The sequence below is a fragment of the Delphinapterus leucas genome, chromosome 20, assembly GCF_059928025.1.
Source record: "Delphinapterus leucas isolate spDelLeu-1000000601 "Yukka" chromosome 20, BTC_Dleu_Yukka2, whole genome shotgun sequence".
Taxonomy (NCBI): domain Eukaryota; kingdom Metazoa; phylum Chordata; class Mammalia; order Artiodactyla; family Monodontidae; genus Delphinapterus; species Delphinapterus leucas.
The window spans coordinates 30,466,984-30,494,692 of record NC_143148.1 but is presented as its reverse complement, the minus strand read 5'-3'; the positions used below and the strand labels follow the sequence as shown (position 1 = coordinate 30,494,692).

The 27,709-nt window shown below is 38.9% G+C and overlaps 1 protein-coding gene across 12 annotated transcripts in view; it reads right to left on the bottom strand.

Annotated features, from left to right (window-relative positions):
- FTO (FTO alpha-ketoglutarate dependent dioxygenase) overlaps positions 1-27,709 on the bottom strand; it is a 406,506-nt gene that overhangs the window by 247,367 nt on the left and 131,430 nt on the right. For all 12 annotated transcript variants that reach the window (XR_016390975.1, XR_016390973.1, XR_016390974.1 and 9 more), the window contains exon 5: positions 6,386-6,465. Coding sequence is in view for 8 of the 12 variants with exons in the window: in XM_022555119.3 (XP_022410827.1) it covers positions 6,386-6,465 (80 nt within the window). In the remaining 4 variants the exon portion in view is untranslated. The remainder of the gene's footprint in view (positions 1-6,385; positions 6,466-27,709) is intronic.

Below are 27,709 nucleotides of genomic sequence, written 5' to 3'. Positions count from 1 at the left end.
AGAAGCTTGACTAATATGTATTTTAATATGAAGATCCCAAAGTGTGGGGAGCAGAAGGGCAGTGGCTCCAATTTACTACAAAGAGAAAACAAAAAATGGAAATGAATTACCACTCACTTTTGTCCCATAGACAACCCTACAACATTTTTTTAATGACATTCTGTCTATAAACATACTCTACCTGCACCTTTACTTTCCCAAGTATGGAGTAACCTACATAAGAGGTAATTGATTGAAATGCCATCTACTATAATAAAAGATTAAAAACAACACAAAATTTCCCATCAATAAAAGACCAGTTAAACGAACTCTGGTGGAGCCATGATTGCAACCAAAAAAAAAAAAAGGAGGGGGGAATATATATATTTTTCCTGGGTGATTAGAGTTCATCTGATGTAAAGAACCTATAATCAGGCCTCGTTTTTTGGGAGGGCATGAGGAGTGGTAACAGTTTTACTGAGATATAAAATTCACATGTCATAAAATTTACCCACTTAAAGCATACAATTCAACGTCTTTTAGTATATTCACGAGTTGTGCAACCATCACTACAGTTAACTTTAGAACATTTTTATCACTCCAGAAAGAAACGCTGTACCTTTAGCAGTCACCCCCTCCCATTTCTACCAGCCTTCCCAGCCCTAGGCAACCACAAATCTACTTTATGGATCTACAGATTTGACTGGTCTACTCTGGATATTACATATAAATGAAATCATACAATATGTGGTCCTTTGTGACTGGCTTCTTTCACTTAGTATATTTTCAAGGTTCATCCATGTTGTCCATGTGTCAGCACCCCGTTCCTGTTTATTGCCAAATAATCATTCAACTGTACAGATACGCTGCCTTTTGTTTCTCCATTCGTTAGGTGATGAACATTTGGGCTGTTTCCACTTTTTGGCTATTATGAATTAAGCTACTGTGAACATTCATGTACGAGTTTTCACTTCTCTTGGGTGTGTACACTAGGCATGGAATTGCTGGGCAATAAGGTAACTCTGAATTTAACCTTCTGAAGAAGTGCCAGACCGTTTTCCAAAGTGGCTGCGCCATTTTACATTCCCTCCAGCAATGTGTGAGGGTTCCAATTTCTGCACATCCTCACCAACACCTGTTACTGTGATTCTGATTATACCTATTCCAGCAGGTGTGCAGTGGTATGTCATTGTGGTTTTGATTTTCATTTCCCCAACAACTAATGATGGTGAGCATCTTTTCATGTGTTTATAGGCCGCTTGTATATCTCGTCTGGACACATGTCTATTCATATCCTTTATCTGTTTAAAAAGCTGGATTATTTATCTTTTTAATCATTGAGCTGTAAGAGTTCTTTATGTAAATATAAATATGGGCACCTTGTGAGATGTATGATATGCAAATATTTTCTCCCATTCTCTCTTTTCACGTTTGTGATGGTACCCTTTGACGCATAAGGTTTTTAACTTTGATAAAGTCCAATTCACCTATTTTTTCTTTGATGGCTTATGCTTTTGTATCATATCTTAAAAAAAATTCCCTACTCTAAGAATTGCATATTGATAAGTAATTATCATCAAGGTTTACTAAAATAAAACAAAACAAAAAGTGCAGAATAGGGGTTTCCCTGGTGGTGCAGTGGTTGAGAGTCCGCCTGCCGATGCAGGGGACGCGGGTTCGTGCCCCAGTCCGGGAGGATCCCACATGCCGCGGAGCGGCTGGGCCCGTGAGCCATGGCCACTGAGCCTGCGCATCTGGAGCCTGTGCTCCGCAACGGGAGAGGACACAACAGTGAGAGGCCCGCGTACCGCAAAAAAAAAAAAAAAAAAATACAGAATAGTGTGTAGACTACCATTTATATAAGAAATTTTAAAAATTACACGTGTTTGCTTATATATGTATTAAGTATCACTGAAAGGATAACAAAAATCTGATAACATTGGTTGCCTCTGGGGAAGAGGAGCTGGCTGGTGTGAGGAGAAATAGGTTTTAACTGTACACTCTTAGGTACTTTTTGAGTTTTGAACCATTTGCGTAACTACCTATTCAAAATATAATTATACATAGAATTTAAATTTTAAAAAAACATATATTCTGTGCTGCATCCCAAGAACATTCTGTCACAACCAGAAAAAAACTAAAATCAAATAAAGGTCGAGAGTCATCAGACATACTCTAGTCACATTTTTGCAACTAAAAACTGAATAGATTTCTTCTCTGATTAACTAAAATGAATTTCAGAACAACATTTCCTTAAGACAATCTGTTTCCTACATATTGTGAATAGGCAGAAAATAGCGAATCATTTTGTTTGGCACAGAAAAGATGTCTAATTTAATACTGTATGAAGGAAAGGACATTTGTAGAACAAGTGAGGGCTATAAAGTTGTATGGATTTTTTTCCTCTCTGTATTGAGGGAAACCATAACGTTAACTATAGTGTTGGAGAAAAAAATCTTTTCCCTCTTCTATTACTGAGAACAATAAGATGAAATTAAAAGCTTTAAATAAGATAAAAACATAATCCTGCCATACTCTATTTAAAATAAATTATTTTTATTGCATGTAATTCTTCATCCACACACAGCTGTAATGAATATATACATATCAATGTACATGCTACTTTTCACTGTTTGTACATAAGTATTCAAAACTACCATGGTCAATGCTGCTTAATGAGGTGACATTAACAATTTAATTAGCAAGTCACATAATATAAAGGCATTAAGGTTCTGTCCAACTTTTCACTACTGTTAATCATACCAGACAAATATCTTTTTATATATACTTCCTTTGAATTATTTCCTAGGTTTGATTCCCCAAAACAGTGTTATGAGATCAAAGATATGAATATTTTTATGGGGCTTTACACATATCCCCATATAGCTTTCCAAAAAATATACTAATTAGAAAAACTACCAGTAGTGTATGAATGTACAGTTTCACTGTAACTTTACCAGCACTGAATTTTTGATTTTGGGTAGAAATAAAAAGTTACCCTTAAAATGATGATTTTTTTAAAAAATTCCTTTTAACTTTAGAGCCTGTATACACAGGATCATGTAAAACAGAGTCGGCAAACCTTTTCTTAAAAAGGTCAGATAGTAGATATTTTAGGCTTGCAGGCCATAAGGTCTGTGTTCAACTACTCAGCTCTGCCACGGTAGCTCCAAAGCAGCCATAAACAATATGTAAATAAGTAAGCGTGGCTGTGTTCCAATAAAACTTTATTTACAAAAAGAGCTGGCTGGCCCAAAAGCCATAGAACTTGCTGACCCTGATCTATAATATAGAAAGCAGGATAGTCACATCATTCACATTACGTATGTCTAATTAGTAAAGTATCATAAGCTTGAAATGAAGTAGAGATAATATAGAAGATACAGATTTGGGATTATATTATTATTATTATCACTATGCATATCCACCTCTTTTTAAAAAATTAATTAACGCTCAAAATTTTGCCTAAAAATTAGAAGATACAAATACAGCTATGACTAAAGCAGAGAAAGCTAAACCTCAGGATATTTTGAAAGCACTGCTACTTTAGTTAAGATGGTCCACTTGGAAAAAAAGGAAATAAGGCCAGAGGGGTACTTTTCAAACTGCATTCTGAATGTGTGCATTTATCATAGGAGGTGGAGAAGGAAAGGTTTCCTGATCTCTCACAAGTTTTAGTCCCAAATTTACATTTGTCTGCTGGACCTCTCCTCTTGGCAGCTCTGACTCAGCCTGTTCAAAACTGAACTACTGTCTTCCCCTCGTGTCTTAGATCCCTATTTCTACTTATGGTAATGTCATCTCCAAATCACCCAAGCTTGAAACCTCAGAGTCACCCAAAAGCCCAGCGTATGACAAGCATCCAATAAAGAGTTACCTGGTTGGTGTGTTCATTCATTCACTCATTCATTCATTTGTTCATCCATTCATCCACTCACTCATTCATTCTTACATTCCTCCCTCCACTTCAATCAGTTGCCAAGTCTGTCACTATGTCTCCTACATTAGTCAAGGGAATTTCTTCTTTTTTCCTGTTGCCATGACCTTAATTCAGACCAACAGGTTTAATTGATGTCTCTATCATTTTCATCTTCTTAAAGACATCTCCAATATGTCACTACTGCAATAAATAAATCATCAATAACCCCCACCTGAACCAACTTAAGTTAAAACACACCTAACCTGATATCCAAGATCTTTCACAATCCAGTCATTCAGGGATCAGCCTTTATCTGCCAACACTCCCTTTCTGGCATCCTGGGATTCAGTCAAAGTTGAGCCACTCAATACTCCCTTTGTATCCCCATCCCATTCCAATCACAAGATTTCCACCTAATGGGATGAGGACTCTTAAATGTCTTAAAATGTCCTAAAATCCCCTAATCCCTACATGTTCAAGTCTTACATGTCATGTCACTCGTGAAGCCTTATGCTGTTTGCTACTCTGTATTCTGCACTCTACCCATGCACAAGTGTCTAAAAGAATACCTTGAGCACTGGGAATTTCAATGAAAGTTTGCAGAATGGATGAAAGAACTAAAATCACTTCCCTTCTTCTGAGTAGTAGCTTTCAGTTAATAGCAACGCTTCCAATTAAAGACTCATTGATGACTTAAGTTCTCTTGCTTCATTACATACATTCTAGTGTATAAATGGAGACAGAATAGCCTTCCACACAAAGAGCTTTCGTTGTTCCTGTCTCCTACTAGCTTTTCATCAGGATAACTGAAAAGACAGTAGTAGTAATAGTAGCAGCATCAGCAGCAGCAGCGGTAGTAATTTAATCATAGTAGTAGTGGCTAACATTCTTTGAATGCATACTCTATACCTGCCACTGTTCTAAAAGACTTACATGTATTAACTCACTTAATCCTCACAAGAACCCTATGAATTAAATATGATTGTTACCCTCATCAAATACATTTTGTGAAACTTCTTATTCATCATTTTGTACCAACCCTCTGAGCACAGCACTAATCGTCTTGTCCACTCTTCCAGATTGGATTAGGAAAGGTGCAAAGATACACATAAGTAGCCACATACTCAAAAGAATTCTTAGGAGAGTTCTAGCTAGAAAGACAGAGGTCTATATCATCTTGTATTATACAAAAAATGAAGTCTTTTTTGTACAATACAAAGCATGTATTAGATGCTCTATAAATGCTTGCTCACTCTTTTTTGCCTGTCTTCACTCACTCCTTCCTAACAGAACTTACCTTTTTAGGTCTCTAAGGTAATTATTTGTGTTTTTATCTATTTAATATTTGTCTCTCAAACTAAAATGGAAGTTCAGCAAAGCTAGTGGCCATACCTGTCATGTTGATGGCTCTCTCTCTCTCATGCCTCTAGTGCTACTGGGCACAGAACAGACACTCAAATATTTAGATGAATGAATGAATAGAAGAGAGAAGAAAGGGAGAAAAGGGGGAAGGAATGCTTGATGGGTTTGCTGGCATCTTGATTTAAACAGACACTCGTGTCCTCTCTGCCACCTAGCAAAATGACCAGTCCATTAGAAAAGCTACCTAAATACCAAAAGACATGACACTGCCTTATAGACTCACACAGTCTCAGGACTGGAAAGGTCTTGTGCTTGTGTTTCCCTGCCACTTTACTGTATCCCGTCTGCCCAACTTTCTCACACTGGTCCCCTTGTGGTACAATGAAAAGTCAAGCTATAAAAGCAAAGCACAGAGGACAAGCTTGGATACGAGGTCAACTTGTAATCCTTTTCATGATCATTCCCCTGCTCTCTGGAACACTTCTTAACTGAGCACACACAATACTCCAGGGTGACTACTAAAGGCTTCCCTCATCTCTTAAGTTTCCATTCTGAGCTAGTCTAATCAGCTATCAGCCACTGCAAGTGCTGGCAGAATTTAGCAATAAAGTCTGGGTTAGAAACGCAACTGCGGAGTTTGGAAATTCCCTGGCACCACTGTAACTTTCTCCTTCATTTACATGCACATGCCCGGAAGCCTGACCCAAAAGTTAAGGGAAATATAAATTCTCAACCATCTGAGCCCAGTCACAGCTAACACATGCACAAGCACACAAATCTACTATTTTGTTCTGGCCATCTCCTGCCCTTGACCTTGACAGACACAAACCCCTTAGAAAATCTCTAACCAGCAACACCTGCCAAGGTGCCCTCTTGCTGGCACCTTTTCCGAGAAACATAACCCCAAAGAAGCAAAATATACTTATCCCAGGCTGTGAACACACTTTTTAAAACTGGATCCAACACAACTCAAAGCTAAAAAAGCAAGTAAATAGAGGCTAAAGTCTAGTTAGATGGAAGCAATTTTCCTATCAAATATTCTTCCAAAGTTCTGTGATAAATTGCTCATGCAACCACTTCTGTCACATCCAATTAAGTTTGAGTCACATTTTTATTTACACTTACCTCTGCCACTCGGTGGGTGGAACTAAACCGAGGTGGTAAACCAGCCAAAACACAGTGTTGGTGGGTGGCATTGAGATCATCTGCAGGAAAAGTACCAAAAATTAAAAAAAAACAGAAAAAACACCCAACACACACTTATCAGTCACTGAATACTACTTCACTAAAATACAAAGTAAACAGTAAATCCATCATTCAAGAAGAAAGACAAGAACCAAAGAATTAACAATTACCATGTATTCTTTAAACCGTTCTTTGTAAGTAGGATGACATATATATATATATATATATATATAGTCATATGGTATAAAACCATCAAAAACCATGATACTTTCAATAGTGAAAGGGGATGTTATTAATAATTATTGCAGGACAACAGGCATAAACCAGGACTGTCCTTAGCAAACAGGCTATAGGGTTACCCTACTTATTTGTAGTCTTATGATATCCACTCACCACTATTTATGGGCTGAACTTCTTTCCCTTTCTCATGATACATCTAATTCTACCCATGCCTTTAGAATAAGCCAAATTTTTTTTGTATTATTTGGAGTTGAACATCTTTCATCTGAAAATCTGCCTCTTTCCTTCCCCAGTCAAAGTATCAATTTTGCCCTAACAATTTTCCAGGCAGCAAACCAACCAACTCAGCATGTTGCAAAGCTTTGGCTCTCAGAACAGAATTCAAGCCTACAGATTCACGACCCAAGAACGGAGAAGGTGGTGAATTCATCCGCTGAAGAATATGCCTAAAACCACATGCAGTGGGAGAAAAACCAATGGCCAAGTTGTTGCGTATTCTAAGAAATGATGCCACATGTGAGGCAAAATCTGTAACACCTCTGCTTAGGACATCGCGTCCTCTGTTACAAAGAAGAGAACCAAACTGTCCCCAGCAACACATGATTTCCTATGTAAGCAACAGAGGCTTCTTAGCAAGATACTGAGAAAGACAATGACTTAAACTAGGAAGCAAAGACCACCACACTCCCTACATGTCAGCAAAAACAACCTATAAAATTACCTCTAAACAGAAGAAAGGAAATGCAAAATGCCAACTGCAGGACTCCTGCTTATGGACATTATGGAGTAACCATGACAAGGTTTACCTTCTTACCCTAAAAAATTATAAAACAGACCAAAAATAGGAAACAAAGGTTTCTGACACTGGAAAACAGTGACCCCAAAGATAGGAGAAATAAAATAGGTGAGCCTTAGTTTACTAGCTAGACACAGTTTCAAAGTCACAGAGTAGGGACGGGGATATCAGAACTCAGAGTTTTCAGTTTTCTCTCTTGCTGAGTTGTGAAGACAGAGACTACAGTTTAGGAAGGCCAAGGCAGCAAGGATTTGTAAGGCAGAATACTGGAACAGAAGAACCCGCACAGGGAGAGACTAAGCGGACATCTACAGAAGGGTTCCTTCAAGTCTTTGGCTACGTATTCGTCTGTGCATGTGTGGATGAAAACTTCCCACAGGCAGGAAAATAAGTTCCAGAAAGCTATAGACTAGACAAATCTCAGACCTCACATAGGGCCAGGGATACTCTGTGTTCTCAGCAGGCAGAATGGTTCCTACTACCTGAGACGATAGAGTCTTTAGAAAAGCATAATCTTAGTAGTAGGGTTAAATAAGTACTATATTAAAGGCTGCCCCAGAGCCACTTAAAAGCTTAAAAGCAAGCCTCAAAAGAATCTAACTTAGGGCTTCCCTGGTGGCGCAGTGGTTGAGAGTCTGCCTGCCAATGCAGGGGACACGGGTTCGTGCCCCGGTCCGGGAGGATCCCACATGCCGCAGAGCGGCTGGGCCCGTGGGCCATGGCCGTTGGGCCTGCGCATCTGGAGCCTGTGCTCCGCAACGGGAGAGGCTGCAGTGGTGAGAGGCCCATGTACCGCAAAGAAAAAAAGAATCTAACTTATTCCAAATAATTTAATTACTCACTAGAGCAAAGTCCAACACTACTTAAAAGAATATAACAAAATCAGGCAGACTTCCCTGGTGGTGCAGTGGTTGAGAATCCGCCTGCCAATGCAGGGGACACGGGTATGAGCCCTGGTCCGGGAAGATCCCACATGCCGCAGAGCAACTAAGCCCATGTGCCACAACTACTGAGGCTGTGCTCTAGAGCTCACGAGCCACAACTACTGAGCCCACGAGCCACAACTACTGAAGCCCGCATGCCTAGAGCCCGTGCTCCACAACAAAGAGTAGAAGCCACCGCAGTGAGAGGCCCACACACCGCAACGAAGAGTAACCCCCGCTCACCGCAACTAAAGTCCGTGTGCAGCAACTAAGACCCAATGCAGCCATAAATAAATAAAAATTTAAAAAAATAAAATAAATAAAGTAAAATAAAAATCACCTATGGCTCTCAGTACCCATAGGTTCAAAAAAAAAAAACAAATAAAAACAAAATCAGGCACCAATAAATAAAATTTGCCATATCCAGCATTCAACCAAAAAGTAGCAGAGAGAAATAAAAGATATATGATATATATGATACACAAGATAAATACATATCTTTCTTTTTTTATGTATATATTTCATATATATATATAATATGAAGCTTCTGAAGATGAAAAATATATTAAATGAAATAAAAATCACATTGAAGAGATTAACAGCACTTTAGACACTGCAGAAGAAAAGATAAGTGAAGTAGAATACACAGGAACAGAAACAACCCAAAATGAAGCACACAGAGGAAAAACACTATAAAAAACTGAAAGAGTATCCATGCCCTATGAGACAATATTAAGCATTTTAACATAAATGTAATTTGAGTCTCAGAGGAGGGAGAATGACAGAAAAAAAAATTTTTTTTAATGATGACCAAAGAGAAAAATAAGAGCAAAGAACAAGGGCAACAAATAGAAAACATTAACAAATAAGATAGATATTAACCTAACTATATCAGTAATCACTTTAAATGTCAATGGCCTATGTATACTAATTAAAAGGCAGAGATGGTCAGAGTAGATGAAAAAACAAGACCCAACTATATATTGTCTATAAGAAACTCACTTTAAATATGAAGACACATATAGATTAAAAGTAAAGGGATGGAAAAAGATATATCATGGAAACACCAATCAAAAACAAAGCTGGAGTACCTATATGAATTTCAGACAGAGCAAAAGCAAGAAAAATTATCAGGGATATAGCAGGGCATTACGTAATGATAAAGGGGTAATTCTCCAAGAAGAGGTAACAATCCTTAAGGTATATCTGTCTTATAATAAAGCAACAAAGTATGTGAGGCAAGAACTAATAGAACAGCAAGAAGAAACAGACATATCCACTATTATAGTTAGAGACTTCAACATCCCCTAAAAGAAGTGAATAGATCCATCAGCAGAAAATTAGTAAGGACATAGTGGAACCCAAGAGTACTATCAATCAACTTAATTGACATCTATAGGTGACTTCATCCAACAACCGCAGATTATGCAATCTTCTCAAGGTCATGTGAAACATTCATCAAAATAGACTACATTCTTGAACAAAAATCACATCTTTACAAATTTTTTAAAAATTGAAATCATACAATGTCTGCTCTCAGACCACAAAGAAAGTAAACTAGACATCAGTAACAGAAAGATAGCTGGAAAATTCTAAAATACTTAGAGAATAAAGAACATACTTCTAAATAACACATGGTCAAAGAAGAAATCACAAGAGAAATTTTAAAATACTTTTAACCAAATGAAAATAACAATACAAAATAGCAAAATTTGTGTGATGTGTAAAAGCAGTGCCAAGAGGAAAATCTGTAGCATTAAATGCATGTTAGAAAAGAAGAAAGATCTAAAGTCAACAAGCTTCCACCTTAGGAAACAAGAAAAAGTAGAGCAAGTTAAATTTAAAGTAAGCAGAATAAAAGAAATAATAAAAATAAAAGCAGAAATTAATAAAATCAAAAAAAAATCCATAGAGAAAATCACTGAAATAAAGCTGATTCTTTGAAAAGATCAATAAAATCAGTAAGCTTCTATGCAGGCAAAAAACAAAAAGGACAGAACACACAAAAAGAGGATATCACTATAGAACCTATGGATGTTAAAAGGAAAATAAAGTAATAACATGAACAGTTCTATGCTCACAAATTTGATAAGCTAGATGAAATGGACCAATTCCTTGAAAGACACAATCTGCCAAAGCTCACACAAATAGAAATAGACAAACTGAATAGGCCTGTAGCTACTAAGGTAACTGAATCAATAAATAATAGCCTTTCAAAACAGAAACCTCCGGGCCCAAACAGATGCACTGGTGAATTCTACCAAACATTTAAGTAAGAAATAATACCAACTCTTTACAATCTCTTCCAGAAGACTGAAGTGAAGGGAAGACTTCAATAGTCTCTTCAAAAGCGATGCTGGAACAACTGTACATCTACATGCAAAAAAATACTCAAAATGGATTATAGACCTAAATGTAAAACGTGTACATATAAAACACTTAAGAGGAAATCTAGATGACCTTGAGGGTGACAGTGACTTTCTAGGTGCCACTGAAGGCACAATCCATGAAAGACAAAATTGATAAACCAGACTTCATAAAAATTAAAAACTGTTCTGTGAGAGACACCGTCAGGAGATTAAGAAGACAAGCCTTGGACTCGTACAAAATATTTGCAAAGAACATGTTCGATAAAGAACTGCTATCTAAAATATACAAAGAACTCTTAAAACTCAACAATAAGAAAACAAACAACTCATTAAAAAATGGACAAAAGACCTGAACAAAGAAGATAGACAGATTGTAATAAGCACATGAAAAGATGCTCCACTACCTTTGTCATGGAAGTGTAAATTAAAACAAATACCCACTACACAGCTATTAGAATGGCTAAAATCTGAACACCAACAACATCAAATGCTGGTGAGGATGTGGAGCAACAGGAACTCTCATTCACTGCTGGTGTGTATGTGAAATGGTACAGCCACTTTGGAAGACAGTTTGGCAGTTTCTTTCAAAATTAAACACACTCTTACCATCAGACCCAGCAACCGCACTGCTTGATATTCACCTAAATGAGCTGAAAATGTGTCCCCACAAAAACCTGGTGACAGCAGGGGAGACGGTGAGCAGCGATCAGATGCAGAATGTTTTAGAGGAAAATAATAGGACCTGCTAATGGATGGGTAAGTGAAGGGACGGAAAAAGTGAAATTAAGAGCAACTTTTGGTATTTTCACAGGAACAACAGATTGAAGATGAGTAAGTCACAAAACATTCGGACACTGTATGAACAAACAACACAAGATGCAATGAAAGGTGAGGATAAAAACAGCAGTCATACATTTGGAGTATTAAAAGCAAATGTAAAGACAAGGAAAGCTAATATAGAGGATCAAAACAGATCCAACCTCTGCTGACTTGGGTTCAGAAGTGTAGCTTATGGCCTGAAGAGGACTGAATGTCCATTCTCTTTCCCAGTTTGCTCTCTCTGAGGATTCTGGTTAAGGACACACCTGAGAATTTCTGGTAGATCTGAACTATTTTATCTAAAGGGGGATTCAAAGCCAAACAAACAAACAAAACAAAAACAAAAAGCAGGGGTTGGAGGAGTTTCCCCAGGCCCAGGTGCTCATAAAGGGTTGAAACAATTTCTAAGAAATACATAGATGCTGGGGACTTCCCTGATGGTCCAGCGGTTAAGACTCCACGCTTCCAATGCAGGGGGTGTGGGTTTGATCCCTGGTTGGGGAACTATGATCCCACATGCTGCATGGCACAGCCAAAAATAAAATAAAATTTAAAAAGGAGATCAAACAAACAAACAAAAGAAATACATAGATGCCATTCTCACCTACCCAAATAAAAGCCTTATCACTCCCAGGCTATTAACAGTAGGCTCTAAAGACATCATAAGGAGGAAAACAAATCATCTTAATGAACAGATCTGTTAAGTGCTTTTGTTCCACTGAGGGGCCACTAATCTGAGGCAGGCCAAGTCGCAAACACAACATTAGAAGTAATACTCCAAGGCTTGTACCTTTATTTAAATCCTTGGCAACTCTCTAATCAAACAACTCTTTTGAGATTGCTCCCAAATGTCTCTAATCCTTTATGACTTTTAGAAAGAACCCCGTAATTTTCATTGAAGAGCTTCTAATTTATCTAAAATTCTAAGTCTATGAAAGTGGCTCAAGCCTCATGGATTGTATATCTCACGTCTTAAAGGATACACTAAAGACATGCCCAGCTTTAAAGACTAATGCTAAAAATTTTTAGAAAGAAAACACTAAAGAATGCCTGTTTTCCAGAGCTATCTCAGAATACAGCTAAAAACTGACTCTCTCCTCAACTGGAATCAGAGTTTGTAGAATTTATTGAACAAAACAAATGGAAAAGAAGCTCTTACTCTTTGCAGGCTAAATGCTGCGTGCTCTATCAGTGGGTGAGGGAGAACTCTGGACATTCACTGTAGCATGAAATCTCATCTCATATATAAGAGACCACAGATGCAGTGGCATAATTGATGCTAGGGTAATCAATTCATGCCCAGGGCTTTCCTGGTTGTAACACTGAAGGCCCGAATCCTGAGATCCCCACTCTCACACCAGACAAACTGGGACAGTTGGTCACGCTAAGTTTAACCCAGCCCTTATTTCCCCGGTTCTGTTGTCCAGTGTGTCACCAGAGGCTACTGCATCCCCAAATTTCTTAAAGTAACAATCAGGAGCTTGCCTAAAGGCACTCCTGAGCTAAATAAGCCCAATACTGAAATCCAATCTTCCCAGGTGCACACGATCACCGAAGCTTTTCATTCTTACTCACCTGTCCATTCTCATCCCTCAATCTTAATATTTATGACCTTATTTTTCCTATATGTGGGGACATCCATGACTGAGAACGTTTTCAGAATTTAATAGCCAACGAAAGGGGGGAGGGGACGCTTCCTGGCAAGATGACAGTAGAGACCCAGGCCTCTACCTACCCCATTCCTAGATTCCCAATGAGATGATCAATGAAGTAGTAAAAGAATTTAAGACTTCCTTCAGTGCTCAACGTTAGGGAAAGGTTCTCAATACACCAGAAATTACAAGGAATTGTGCTGGATACAGTATAAGTGGAATGAGATGAAAGAAGGGCAGCACCCTAATGTAAATCAACTATATTTCAATTAAAAAAAAAAATACTGACGCCCTGGACCCACAACAGATTAGCTTCATCAGAATTTCTGGGGTTGGGTTTCCCCGGTGGCGCAGTGGATAGGAATCCACCTGCCAATGCAGGGGACATGGGCTCTAGCCCTGGTCCGGGAAGATCCCACATGCCGCAGAGCAACTAAGCCCGTGCGCCACAACTACTGCAGCCCATGCACCTAGAGACCGTGCTCTGCCACAAGAGAAGCCACCACAATGAGAAGCCCACGCACCTCAACGAAGAGTAGCCCCCGCTCTCAACTAGAGAAAGCCCGCGTGCAGCAAAGAAGACCCAACGCAGCCAAAAAATAAATAAATAATAATAATTTAAAAACAGAATTTCTAGAGTTGAGGCCCAGGCACTGTATTCTTGAAAGTGCCCCATGGGATTCTCATGCAGAGGAGGGTTGAGGGGCACTGTTCCTGGGTAATGCTGGCCAAAGCAGCTGCTCGTGTATCATTTGGGGACCCCAATTCAAGAGTACTCATTTGGCCCTCATTTATTTATCTGACATCCCTTTATGGCAGAAACTGTACTAAGTTCTGGAGATGCCGAGTTGAATGACATGATCTTGTCCGTAAGGATTTTACCATGAAACGAGTGAGGTAAAACTGGCTAAGTGTTAGAACAGAGCTGGGCATGGGACATAGTGGAGGAACAAAGGGGGACTAAAAAAAAGGGCAGCATCCTGATAAATATATCAAGCAGATCCTGAGAGCAATGCTCCCCCTCTAGCTCAGAAGGTGCAGAGCAGAAGGGCAGGAGAGGCTACAGGGCACCCAGAGGCTGTAGCCTCTGCAGGACAGTATTAAATGCACACCACCCACGGGACCCATAGACCCCCAGACGTGTTGCTGGTGCAAGTCATCACTTTGAGAAGAGAACCAGGCATTGTGGAGGTAAGAAACTGGAGCGAGCAGGTATGCCAGGAATGGTCCAAAAGCTGCCAGGGTTTGCTCATACTGTGAGCATCTATACCACCCAAAGACAGAAACACGTCATTCAGTACACTCCAGTTCATCAACTCTCTCATCTGGCCCTGCAAAGATACATTTTCTTCCTCCTCCTTCAAGTGAAGGATTTGGTCGGGAACCTATACTAAGTTTTTCAGAACCAACCTTAACACCGACTTGCCTATCAGCCGGTGCTAGTCCTTTTTCTATAAGGAAAAACAGACAAGGAAAAATCACTAGACTCAGGCAAAAGTATTACAGTTCTAAGGAAAGGAACCAGTTTGACAGAAACTGACTCTTCCGAAAAAGTGTTACTCAAATGGACAGAAAAAAATTTTGTAAAATTCTCAATATTTCAAGAAGCCGCTTGATTCAAGAGGGCACCGCACCTGTGAAAATGGGGCAAGCAGCTGTGAGGATGGAACAGCATGAGATCAGGAAAGGTTGCTTGGAGTTGACTTGTTTTTAATACGTATGGCTTCATTTAAAATGATGATAGCTGGAGTGAACAACAGAAGGCGTGCTGCAGAAAAATCAAATTACCGAAGTAAATGAGAACCAAGAAATTCTCCCAGAACTCAGAGGGAAAACAAAAACTAGTGACAGAATAAATAAGACACGAGGGGCAGATTCTGGAAGCCAAAACAGATGTAACAGGAGTCTTAGGGAAGAAAGCAGAAAACAGAGAAATGAAAGAATAGTCAAAGAAATAACAGAAGAATATTTTCCAAAGTTGTGAAAAGGCCTGAGTCTGTACTACAAAATGGCTGACCAAATATATAAACATATTCTGTTCAAAAATTAAATATAAAATACTACAAATGTCCAAAGGAAAAAAACACAGTTTGCCACAATATAATCAATTTGAAGATGATCTCAGATATCTTCCTAACATCAAACATCAGAGGTCAAGGGGACAATATCTACAGAGTTTAAAGGTGGAAAGCTTGTTACTCAAGAATCCTATAGCCATTCAAGGAGATATGAATATGTGTAGGTATAGTAGTAAGTCACACTCATGTTATTTTCATCATTAAACTGACAAAAATATTTTTAAATCGTAATGCCCAGTGTTGCCTAGGGTGAGATAAATAGGCTAGTAGAAGTAACTAATAACCATGTTTCATACATTGTAGGTAGAAAGGTAAACTGAAAACAATCTTTCTGATTAACCGTCTGACAGTACAATATGTACAGTCTTTACATATCGACACTCTCATCCTCACCAAGGTATCCCACTTCTGGTAACTTTTCCTAGAGAAATACTTACAGGTGCAGACAAAGATGTATATACAAAGATGTTCACAGGGCAATGTATATGATACCAAAGCACTGGAAATGAATGGCATGACAAAACTAGGGGATTACTATTTAAACCATTTTTTAAAAATCACATTTTCAAAGAATATTTAATAGGGAAAAACGTTCAAGATAGAAAATTATTGGAAAAAACAAGATGTAAAACATTATACCTAACATGATATTAATTTTCTAAAAAAAATAAATAAATAAACAAACATATATTCCCAAGTATAGGAAAAAATACTAGAATGAATTAGACCAAATAGTTATGAATGATGTTTTCTCTGTGTGGTGATATTATGATGTACTTTTGCTATCCAGTTTATACTTTCTTATAGTTTGTAAATTTTCTACAATGACCATCAATTCTAATTTTTCTTCATATTTAACATCTCTGAATTTGGAACACATCTTAAAATTGATAGCATCTTTGACTGGATGACATATATTATTACTTTTGTACCTAGCAATAAAAACTAGAACAGTAAGTATGATGATTTTTTAAAAATCCAAAGGGAAATGTTCAATGAAGAGATCCTCAGAAAAGAGATTCATTCCCCAAATAAAAATGACAGAACACTGCAGTCGGTGTGGGTGATAAGAGTTTTGGTTAGTTTCTTAAACCTTCCCCAATATAATTTTCCAGGGGACTAAAAACTCTTTCATAAAAACAGGTACAGAGGTGAAGATGACCTCAGGGTACACACCTTTCTCTCTCTTTTTTTTTTTTTTTTTGAAATTAACTTTTACGGAATGCTTGGTTTATAGTTAGGCTTTAAAGAGAATACATTCTTGAGGTTAATCATTCATTCTTGCTTTCTAATAGGCAAAAAGAACTTTAATCCCACTTTGGGAAGGGCTGCCTTTACTCTTCCACGTGGCAACTCTTCCCAAGAGACAGGAGGGCAGAGGGGATTGTGGAAATGGAGAGATGAGAAGGAACAGAGGTTAGGATAACAGAAAATTTGAATGAAGTTTCTTCTCTCCCTAGTTTGTATACACAGCGCCATCACATCACCCTCTACTACAGTGAACTCTGGGCACCAGAACTTCCAAAATGAAGTTAATGAATGAAACAGAAGCAGCCACTTAAACCTCTAAGTTCTGTTCCTTCATATAGCTTTCGATTTCTCTCTTTAGTCACTCCTGTCTCACATCTGATTTTCCACTGACAACTGAGGAAGATAGCTATGGTTTCTGGTTAACACTTAGGGAGGAAAAAAAGACTGTTGTCTCTGGATACTCAGCAAGTTCCTATTCTGCACGAGGTACTAAGTGCTGTGTATAGTACAAGAATATATATAATACCGCTCTGAAAAAGCTTAGCTCTAGTAGATAAGACTTCTATATCAATTGCTACAGTCCAGAGGGGAAAGAGAGTTATGGCAAACACATTGAATAGTTGGTGCCCCTGACATTGTGGGTATTAAATTTTTTTAATGTCACCCCTAAATAGGTGAGTTACACATGTAAACTCACAAGGGGAAAACATGACAAGGTGGAAGGAACAGTATGAACAAATATAAGGAGAAAGGTTTGTGCCAGGATCAATTTTAGGATAAAGCCACTATCATGAACTGACCAAGGACTATAATTTACATCTTTTTAAAAATTTTAAATGGTTATTGGACCTAGAAGAATTATTCCACAGGAAGAGTTTAATGAATCTTCCATCATAGGGTATATAGTCTGGCCTTGAAATCTGTTGCAGGGACTGACTGATTCAGGAAAGTCAAATTCATTCCTGGTCTAGTCCTGGGTTCAATCCCTGGTCAGGGAACTAAGATCCCACAAGCTGCATGGCATGGCCAAAAAAATAATAAAATAAAATAGTTAATTGTAATAAAAATAAATAAATTAATTAAAAATTTTTAAAGGCTTCATTCATGGTCTTCATTCCTTCACTGCCTTTACAGAAGGGGCAAAGAGGGAATACAGGTTATGCAATCAAATTAAAAGCCTAAAAAATTCCTTCCCACAGCTTGTGCTTTTAGGAGTTATGTTATAGAGATAACATAATAGCCAAAGAGGGCATATGAAAACTGCCAGCCAAAGGGGAAAACTCCACCTACCCAACCCAGATGTAGAATTACGTCAATACAGTGTGACTGATTGAATGAACCATAGAGAATAAAAGGACCTCATAATTCATAGTAACACATCCATCCTCAGTTAAAAAAAAAAACATTTTTGTTACCTTTGGTGGTTTTCTTATAAAAAAACGTGAAGGAGAATGTACAGATTGATCCAGACACTGTGTCATTTTGGAAAATTCTGTGTTGCCACATGGTTATTTGGATTAGCCACAAGGAAGTAAAGCATGGGTCACTGAAGGAATACACTGTCATGGAAGATTCTAAAAGCTGTCTCTGGAGACCCCAGAGTATTAGATGAATGGCCATCTGTTTTGCAGAGGGTCTTCAAAACCCTTTCCAGCCAGGAGCTTTCAAGGATAGAATAAGTATTTCCTTTTGCCTGTATTGCCATGAATGAAGGGGAGAAAAGCCAATCCTTGGTTCGTTCATTTCACTCATTGATTCAATATTTATTAAAGAACCTACCATATTCAAAGTACTGTATTAGGTACTGTAGAAGGTACACATTTTCTGGAATCTAAAGTAGACAGAAGGCATTTTTAGAAAATTCCAAAAAAGACAAAAGACACAGGACCCAAGTAAAAATGGAATTTGCCAAGGAGTGCAATGAGAAGAAATCTCAATATGATAACTGTGCCAGGTGGGTTTGAAGAAGCCAGTGTTTATCAAAGCATTAAATAAGTAGTGTGACAAAACACCTAGTGGCACAGAGCTATCACTATGGCATGATTCTTCCAGCAGTAAGAATACAGAGAGGCAATGATGAATTCCCGGGGAAAGGGAGAGCTACACAAGAAAGTCATGGTTCAAATACAAAGCTAGCTAAAGAATGGAGCATGATTCCGAGCTTTTGATGAGGTATAAAATTTCGACCTGACATTTGCAACGTGTCCTCTCATCTGACAGAGGTTTAATAATTACAGTGGATGACAACTTCTACGTATGCAACCAGTCACTCCATTTGGTTCTACAGTTAATAACACACACATTAGCACTGTGAGGTACTGGCTTTCAAAGTTCAGAATCCATATACAAAGGAAGCATGGTCGTCTCATCAAAATTACAGATCAGTACGTAATCGTTATGAACTTCAAAAATGTGAAAGTAATGTTACGACTGAAATACCAGAAGTCAAGAGAGAGCATCTGTATCTTGGTACAAAGGTAATCAATTAACAGAAAAAACCCTAAAACGTTAACTAACAAAAGTTAGCAAGAGTAAGAAAGAGTATAAGAGAGCCGATTCCACATTTCTCTTCATGAAAAAACTGATAGTCCTTAAAGTTGCTGGATGAAAAACCTGAAGTATTAAGCATATTTTATGAGTTAAGAGGGAGAGAATCACTAAAAGAATAAAATGCAAATACAGTGAAAAGTAGTTACTTCTAAGAAATGGAACTTATGGGTAGATGGCAAAGAGTTTTTCGCTTTACATTTTAGATCAACCTCCACTGTTTGAATTTTTATTTCCTAGTATATGTATTATTTTTAATATATTACTAACAATAATATGAATGAGGTACTGACAGGAAAGATCTCCAGGACATATTAAGTTAAAAAAAAAGCAAGTATTCTAGTAATATACCTATACATACTCACACACACACACACACACACACACGTATAAAGTCCCATTTGTGTTATTTTAAAAAAGCAGCAGTAACATAGATGTAAATATTTTAAGATTACTATACTTATGTTAAGGCTTACAAAAGGACCAGATAGAGGAAGGTGAAAGAGTAGTTCCACATTTTATTCTATACACTTCCATATTGTTTGAACCTAAGAATATATGTGCAGAATATATGTGCATTCATCTATTAATCGTTCAATTAATATTATTTTTTCCACACTTTTAACGAAAAAAGATTCCATGACTATATAATTAGTAGAGCTAGCCAAGTGGAAGAAAGAACAGCTTTGGTCTCAGAAAAACCTGGATTCAAACACAAGCTTCACTAGGTATGTCACCTTGAGCAAGTGGTTTTACCTCTCTGAGCCTCAATTTCCTTTTTTAAAGAAGTCTTCATGGAACTGTAATCCACATACCAAACAACTCACTGCCTGCTAGTGTGTTCACAGGACTGGGCAACCACAACAGACGAATTTCAGAGTATTTTCATACCCCTGAAAGAAACCAGGTACCCACGAGCAGTCAATCCCCATCGATTTTCTTTGCTGGGAAAAAAAATGGGGCTCAGAAGGGGATAACTACCTACATGACAGGCTTGTTACGAGAAATAAATGAAATATATCAAAGCCTCCAGCACAGTGCCTGACCCTCAGTAGGTACTCATCACATGCGCTTCAAGTAAAGTTCACAACATAAATACTACAGAAATAAGCAAAAAGACTGGATATGATAAGAAAGTGTAAGAGAGGCAAATCCTTCCAAGTACCTAGGAACACACTCAGGTTCCTATCCTCAGAGCCTATGACACCAGCTATGCCCTCTCCCTAATTCAACTGAATACCAAAATATCCGGTATCAAGTCAAAAAAGCCCAAGTTTGAAAACGTCAGCCTTTAGGGGCATATTCTAGAGCGAAAGTTTCAGAAGAGACACATCCTCAACCCTGTAAAACGTGAACAGCAAGAAGCAAATACTGCAGTTGCTGAGCAGGGAAGGAGAACACAGTAAGTTCACGTTGGACAAGCGGTTGAAACCATACTGTCATGTTCCTACTTTTCAAAGCGAAAATAAACATGGCACATGCTCATCTGGCTGTTCAAGCACTTTCCACTTAAATGGCAATTCCTCAAGCCTACTGACTGCAGCCTGAAGTTATAATTTATTACTGTTTCTGTATGATTCCCGTGCCTCGGCAGAAAGCAGAACGTAGCACCTACGGTTTCAAGACCCGTGAGAGGTAATAAAGTATAATTATTCAGAATTTATGATTACGCCATATATTAGAGGTACTTTTTACTTCAGTTGGTCAGTCAGAGGTTGGAGGAGCAAGGGAATGGGGTCAGAGGAAGAAATAACAAAAGCCTTTTCCTTTGAATAAAAGGTCTAAATCAGGGCAGGATTGAGGGACACCTGGAGGATTTACAAAGATACTATGGTCTGCAAGCGAAGTCCCAGAGGAGCCCCAGGTAAACTCCTGGAGGCCTCTCTTCTTCCTGCTCACAGAGCTACGGGCTCCAACTCGAGGGCTCGGGTTGGCTCCAGAAATAGAAGCGTGGCATGTTTTCAGGTTATACCACATCAAACATTCACAGTGCGCTGGGACTTGCTGCTCTAAGACATAGGTATTTCAGAGAAGGTGAACCTCATCTAGAAAAATCCACGGGCCAGGCTCTGTAAATAAACCTGGCCCCCACCAATCTTCATAATGAGTCGCCATGTTCAAGTCGTAGTTTACAAAGCACTTTCCCATATACTTTCTGATTTGGCCTCACAATGACCCTGGGAAGCAAGTATCGTGAAGCACTAGTTTTGCAGTGGCGGCAGAGGTTCAGAGGGGAACTAACAATGCACAGCCGATGGACAAGAGGGGAGTCTGGAACCTGGTCACCTGATGGGAAATGGCCTTTCCATTATTCTACCCTGAACTGCTGGTGAGGGAATGCCAACCCAAAAAAGAAATACGGTGCATTTCAATTTATATTGCTGTTTTCTTTTTTTGCCATGGAATTTTTACTTGGCAACTAAAGCTTTGAAATAGCTGATGGGTATAGTAATGACACATATGTGAAAATGAGATGTAGTTGGATTTAAGGAAACGAAAGTAAAGAGAGGAGATTGACAGAGTCTTGAAGAGTGACATGTAAAAAATAATAACAAGGGGAGGGGGCATTGCCCAAAATGTTTACCTAGCACTCACCTTTGTCCTGCACCATCCCACCTCCACACTCAGCTCCTGGTTAATGAACATAATTTGGCTGATGTCCCTTGAACTGTATAATTTGTTCCACAAAAAAACAAACCCGCAGTTTGTCTCCAAGCCACCTTTAAGTCCCTAACTCCCTGGTTGCATTCAGTCTATGGAAAACATCTGTGGCAAAGTAAATCATCCTACTCTGAGAAAAACCAGAGTGTGTTTTTTTTCCTTCTCTAAGTGTGTTTTGAAGTCCTGGTTGGAAAATTAGTGAAAATTGTAAATCTGTTTGCAAATCTGGTCATGTCTAACTCTGAGATTAGGGCAAAGATTCCAATTTAAAAGTAAAACCGTGACAACCCCAGTTAAGCGTGTCCTCAGGCACTGCAAGCAGGGCCTTCACTCAATTCCACAGGCAGTGGATTTATTACAGGCACCCGACACATTCCCCATCAGACACCCCTGGAGTATTTACTTGAGACAGCAGGGTTCAGTCTGCACTTCCTCTGCAGACCAATATATTATTATAAATTGAGCTAAACTGTTTCCTTTTCATAAGTGCTATGAAGTTCAGATTTCAGATATCAGCACAGGGCTGAGGTCCCTCCACAAGGCTCTTTATAGTATTTGCCTTTTAAAAAGTAAAGAGAAAAGGTAGCTTTCGACCATGGTTGCTTTTATCTTTGTCTTGTTTTGGCTAAGAGGAGGTGTGGGAAAATTCATTTTAGAAATCAAACATGACATCTTAATAAGAAAATAGATTCTAAATACAAACTTTGGGTACAGTGGGCTATGCTTGGCCCAGTTCAGTAGGTTATCAGTTATTTAACCTATATCTGAGGGCAGGAGCTGGGAAACCAGGACTAGATAGTATGTCTTGGATATCAGCTCCTATAAAATAATAACACACTTCTTCTGTTTATCACCTACAACAGGAAAAGGGAACCAGTGTATATTTTAAAATGTATATTCATTATAATATATAAGTCAAAGGACAAGATAATTATTTAATATTTTCATTTTTAATGTTTTTCTGAGCCAAGAAAAACATAACTTTAAAAAGAAATGCAAAGCTGCTACGAAGTGAAAGAGTGGCATGGACATACATACACTACCAAATGTAAAACAGATAGCTAGTGGGAAGCAGCCTCATAGCACAGGGAGATCAGCTTGGTGCTTTGTGACCACCTAGAGGGGTGGGATAGGGATGGAGGGTGGGCGGGAGACGTAAAAGGGAGGGGATATGGGGATATAGTATGCATATAGCTGATTCACTTTGTTATACAGCAGGAACTAACACACCATTGTAAAACAATTATACTCCAACAAAGATGTTAAAAAAATTTTTTTAATTAAAAAAATTTTTTTAAAAAAGGAAATGGAAAAGAAAGAAGCAAACACACCACCACTGTCACCTTCTTTTCTGCCCTTCTGAACAACTTAGGCATCACGCTGAGGGAGGCGGAGGAAGGCACAGAAGCCCAGAGCAGGGGGCAGTGCTGCAGTGGGGTGAGGAGGGACTCCAGGTGGTGGGGAGGGGATGGCCTGACACAGGTGTCAGAGCCCAAGTGGGCTAAAGTGACAAGTTCCAATCCACGCCTCTTACCTGCTGTGTAACCACGGCTAAGTAACGACATGGATCGAACCTTAAATTTTTCTTTCTCAATATAGCTAACATCTACTTCTCAGGGTTACTGAGAAGATTCCAAGAAGGTCTGACTTGTCATTAGTCCCCAATAAACATAGCTGTTATTCATATATTGTTATTCCAGATACGTATATATGCACACGTAGGAAAAAGACTGAAAAGGAATGTACTAAAGTAGGCATAAACCTGATTTTTATATCCCTTCATTTTATACTTTTCAGAGTTTCTTTTCTCCACAATGACCATGTATTACTTTTTCAATCAGAAGAGAACACATGAGATGTTATTAAATAAATAGAAAGTAGCTGAGCCTTTACCATGTGTATTTACTACTTTTGTATACAGAAAATTAATAAAGCTATTAAAAATAGCACCCTTCTGACTCTCACTGCCTTTAAAAGGTGCAAAATAGTCATAGAAACTCCAACAGAGTATCCAAAAGGAAAGTGGTTTACTGGCTGAAACTATCACCCATTTATACTCACGGTAAATATCCACATCGGGTGGTCTATTAAAAAATGAATTAATAATCTGTTCTACCTACAAATAATGCTCAAAACAATGGGGTAAAGACTTCAGAATAGAAACTCAGACGTTGAGGCAAGCAGGGGAGGGGCAGGCAAAGAGATGACCTTAACCCTAAAAGCGTTCCCACCTAGAGATTTCAGTGAATTGGGATCCAATCTAAACGGTCCCTTTTAGAGCAAGAAAAGCACCATATATGAAACCTGCAACCCACACTGGTCCCAGTTCTGCCTCACATGAAGTGAGTGACTTTCGGCAAATTAAGAAAGAACAGAACAATCCCTGCCCCCCCCACCCCCCCACCCCCCACCCCCGCCACCATGGGCAAGGCTGTTTGGAGACTGAATGAAATTGCTTATGTGAAATTGATCTGTAAACTGGAAGGCAACATGCAAATGGAAGGCAAGAGATTTAGGGTTTACTTAGATCAGTGTGTAACAAACTCAGGACTCATCCATGAGAAGAATTGAAGAATTTACCACTGAATCGTACCAGGAGAAAGTAATTCCCTACGTAATGATCTTCCAATCTCCCTGCTGACATGAAGGACAAAGTCCAAGACTGGTACCATGATCCAGTTAACACCTCTTCATAACAGTTACTAAGGACAGAACAGGATTGAGGCTCAGGACCTGCAGCAAACAAAAGCGGTGGGCACTTAATTCTGTTTTACTTTCTTTCTATAAACTCTCTTCTTTTTTTAACAACACTTCTAATTATGTCAAGTGATACTGGTTTTCCATTTAAGATAGTGATATAAAATCTCCCCCACAAAATTTATTTTGACGAAAGAAAAAAAACTGAGTTAATCTAGAGAGAAATGTTACATAAGTAATAATAACATGGGTAGCACATGGATATGGCAAAAACCATGAAGCTGATGTGCGAATGACTGAAATTTGGAAAACACTTAATGACGAAATGTCCGAAAAGGCCACTCCAAACTCATAATTCCTAGAAGGCAAGGACCAAGTTTTCTCCATCTCCAGTACTCCAGAACCTTATGCAGCACACAGAAACACTCCATAAATTGGGAGATAATTCTTATTATAAATACTCGGTTTGAGCCTTGGTGCTTCCTGGCTCTAAAACCAAACACATGAGTAGACTCCCCCAGGCAGGTAAGAGTGAGAGCAACCCTAAATAATCAGGAGATCAGAGCCAAGGACAGAATAAACCCTAAGAAGCTGTTGGAGGAAAAAAGGATACTGTTTGCACACTGTGTGTCAGAAAACAAAGAGAAAGTCTAAAAATAAAACAAAAAACTTAGAGCAAAGAAACAAAAAGCAAAGCTCCACAAACTCCACAGCTTCAGTTAGCCTGACCACAGCTGAATTACTGCTTCCCAAAGAACTAAATGAGGGAAATGAGGGAAACTCAATTGGGGTGGGGGGGTGAGGGGTGGGAGGGAAGCTGTGTTGTCAGGTCAGCTATTTTTGAGAAGAACCTAAATTCAAAACTAGAAAAAACTTTCACTAAAAACCTATATAGATAGGGAAATATTTTTAAAACTTCACACTGATAAGTTGACTTAGATGATTTAGTAGCACTGATGAAAAATCTTGAAAACTGTTTAGCATATTTGGGGAACTCCATGAACACTGGGAATGAAAAGAAAAGCAATTCTAAAAATTAGCAGTATCGGAGAGATTGGTTCAAGATGGCGGAGTAGAAGGACGTGCTCTCACTCCCTCCTGTGAAAGCACCAGAATCACAACTAATTGCTGAACAATCATCGACAGAAAGACACTGGAACTCACCAAAAAGATACCCCACATCCAAAGACAAAGGAGAAGCCACAATGAGACGGTAGGAGGGGCGCAATCACAATAAAATCAAATCTCGTAACTGCTGGGTGGGTGACTCACAGACTGGAGAACACTTATACCACAGAAGTCCACCCACTGGAGTGAAGGTTCTGAGCCCCACGCCAGGCTTCCCAACCTGGAGGTAGGAAAATGGGAGGAGGAATTCCCAGAGAATCAGACTTTAAAAGATAGCAGGATTTGATTTCAGGACTTCGACAGAACTGGGAGAGACAGAAACTCCACTCTTGGAGGGCACACACAAAGTAGTGTGCACATCAGGACCCAGTGGAAGGAGCAGTGACCCCACAGGAGACTGAACCAGAACTACCTACTAGTGTTGGAGGGTCTCCTGCAGAGGCAGGGGGTGGCTGTGGCTCACAATGGGGACAAGGACACTGGCAGCAGAAGTTCTGGGAAGTACTCCTTGGCGTGAGCCCTCCTGGAGTCCACCATTAGCCCCACCAAAAAGCCTGAAGCCTCCAGTACTGGGTCGCCTCAGGCCAAACAACCAACAGGGAGGGAACTCAGCCCCACCCATCAGCAGACAAGCAGATTAAAGTTTTACTGAGCTCTGCCCACCAGAGCAACACCCAGCTCTACCCACCACCAGTCCCTCCCATCAGGAAGCTTGTACAAGACTCTTAGATAGCCTCATCCACCAGAGAGCAGCCAGCAGAAGCAAGAAGAACTACAATCCTTCAGCCTGTGGAATGAAAACCACATTCACAGAAAGACAGACAAAATGAAAAGGCAGAGGACTATGTACCAGATGAAGGAAGAAGATAAAGTCCCAGAAAAACAACTAAATGAACTGGAGATAGGCAACCCTCCAGAAAAAGAATTCAGAATAATGATAGCGAAGATGATCCAGGACCTCGGAAAAAGAATGGAGGCAAAGATCAAGACCATGCAAGAAATGTTTAACAAACACCTAGAACAATTAAAGAACAAACAAAGAGATGAACAATACAATAACTGAAATGAAAAATACACTAGACGGAATCAACAGCAGAATAACTGAGGCAGAAGAATGGATAAGTGACCTGGAACACAGAACAGCGGAATTCACTGCCATGGAACAGGATAAAGAAAAAAGAATGAAAGGAAATGAGGACAGTTTAAGAGACCTCTGGGACAACATTAAACGTACCAACATTCGCATGATAGAGTCCCAGAAAGAGAAGAGAGAGAGAAAGGACCTGAGGAGATATTTGAAGAGATTATAGTCGAAAACTTCCCTAACATGGGAAAGGAAACAGCCACCCAAGTCCAGGAAGTGCAGAGAGTCCCAGGCAGGATAAACCCAAGGAGAAACACACTGAAACACACAGTAACCACCTTGATAAAAATTAAAGACAAAGAAAAATTATTAAAAGCAACAAGGGAAAAACGACAAGTAAAATACAAGGGAACTCCCATAAGGTTAACAGCTGATTTCTCAGCAGAAACTCTAAAAGCCAGAAGGGAGTGGCACGACATATTTAAAGTGAGGAAAGGGAAGAACCTACAACCAAGATTACTCTACCTGGCAAGGATCTCATTCAGATTCAACAGAGAAATCAAAAGCTTTACAGACAAGCAAAAGATAAGAGAATACAACACCACCAAAGCAGCTCTACAACAAATGCTAAAGCAACTTCTCTAAGTGGGAAACACAAGAGAAGAAACGGACCTACAAAAACAAACCCAAAACAATTAAGAAAATGGTAATAGGAACATACATATCGATAATTACCTTAAACGTGAATGGATTAAATGCTCCAACCAAAAAACACAGGTTCACTGAATGGATACAAAAACAATACCCATATATATGCTGTCTACAAGAGACCCACTTCAGACATAGGGACACGTACAGACTGAAAGTGAGGGGATGGAAAAAGATATTCCATGCAAATGGAAACCAAAAGAAAGCTGGAGTAGCAATACTCATATCAGATAAAACAGACTTTATTAAAATAAAGAATGTTACAAGAGACAAGGAAGGACACTACATAATGACCAAGGGATCAATCCAAG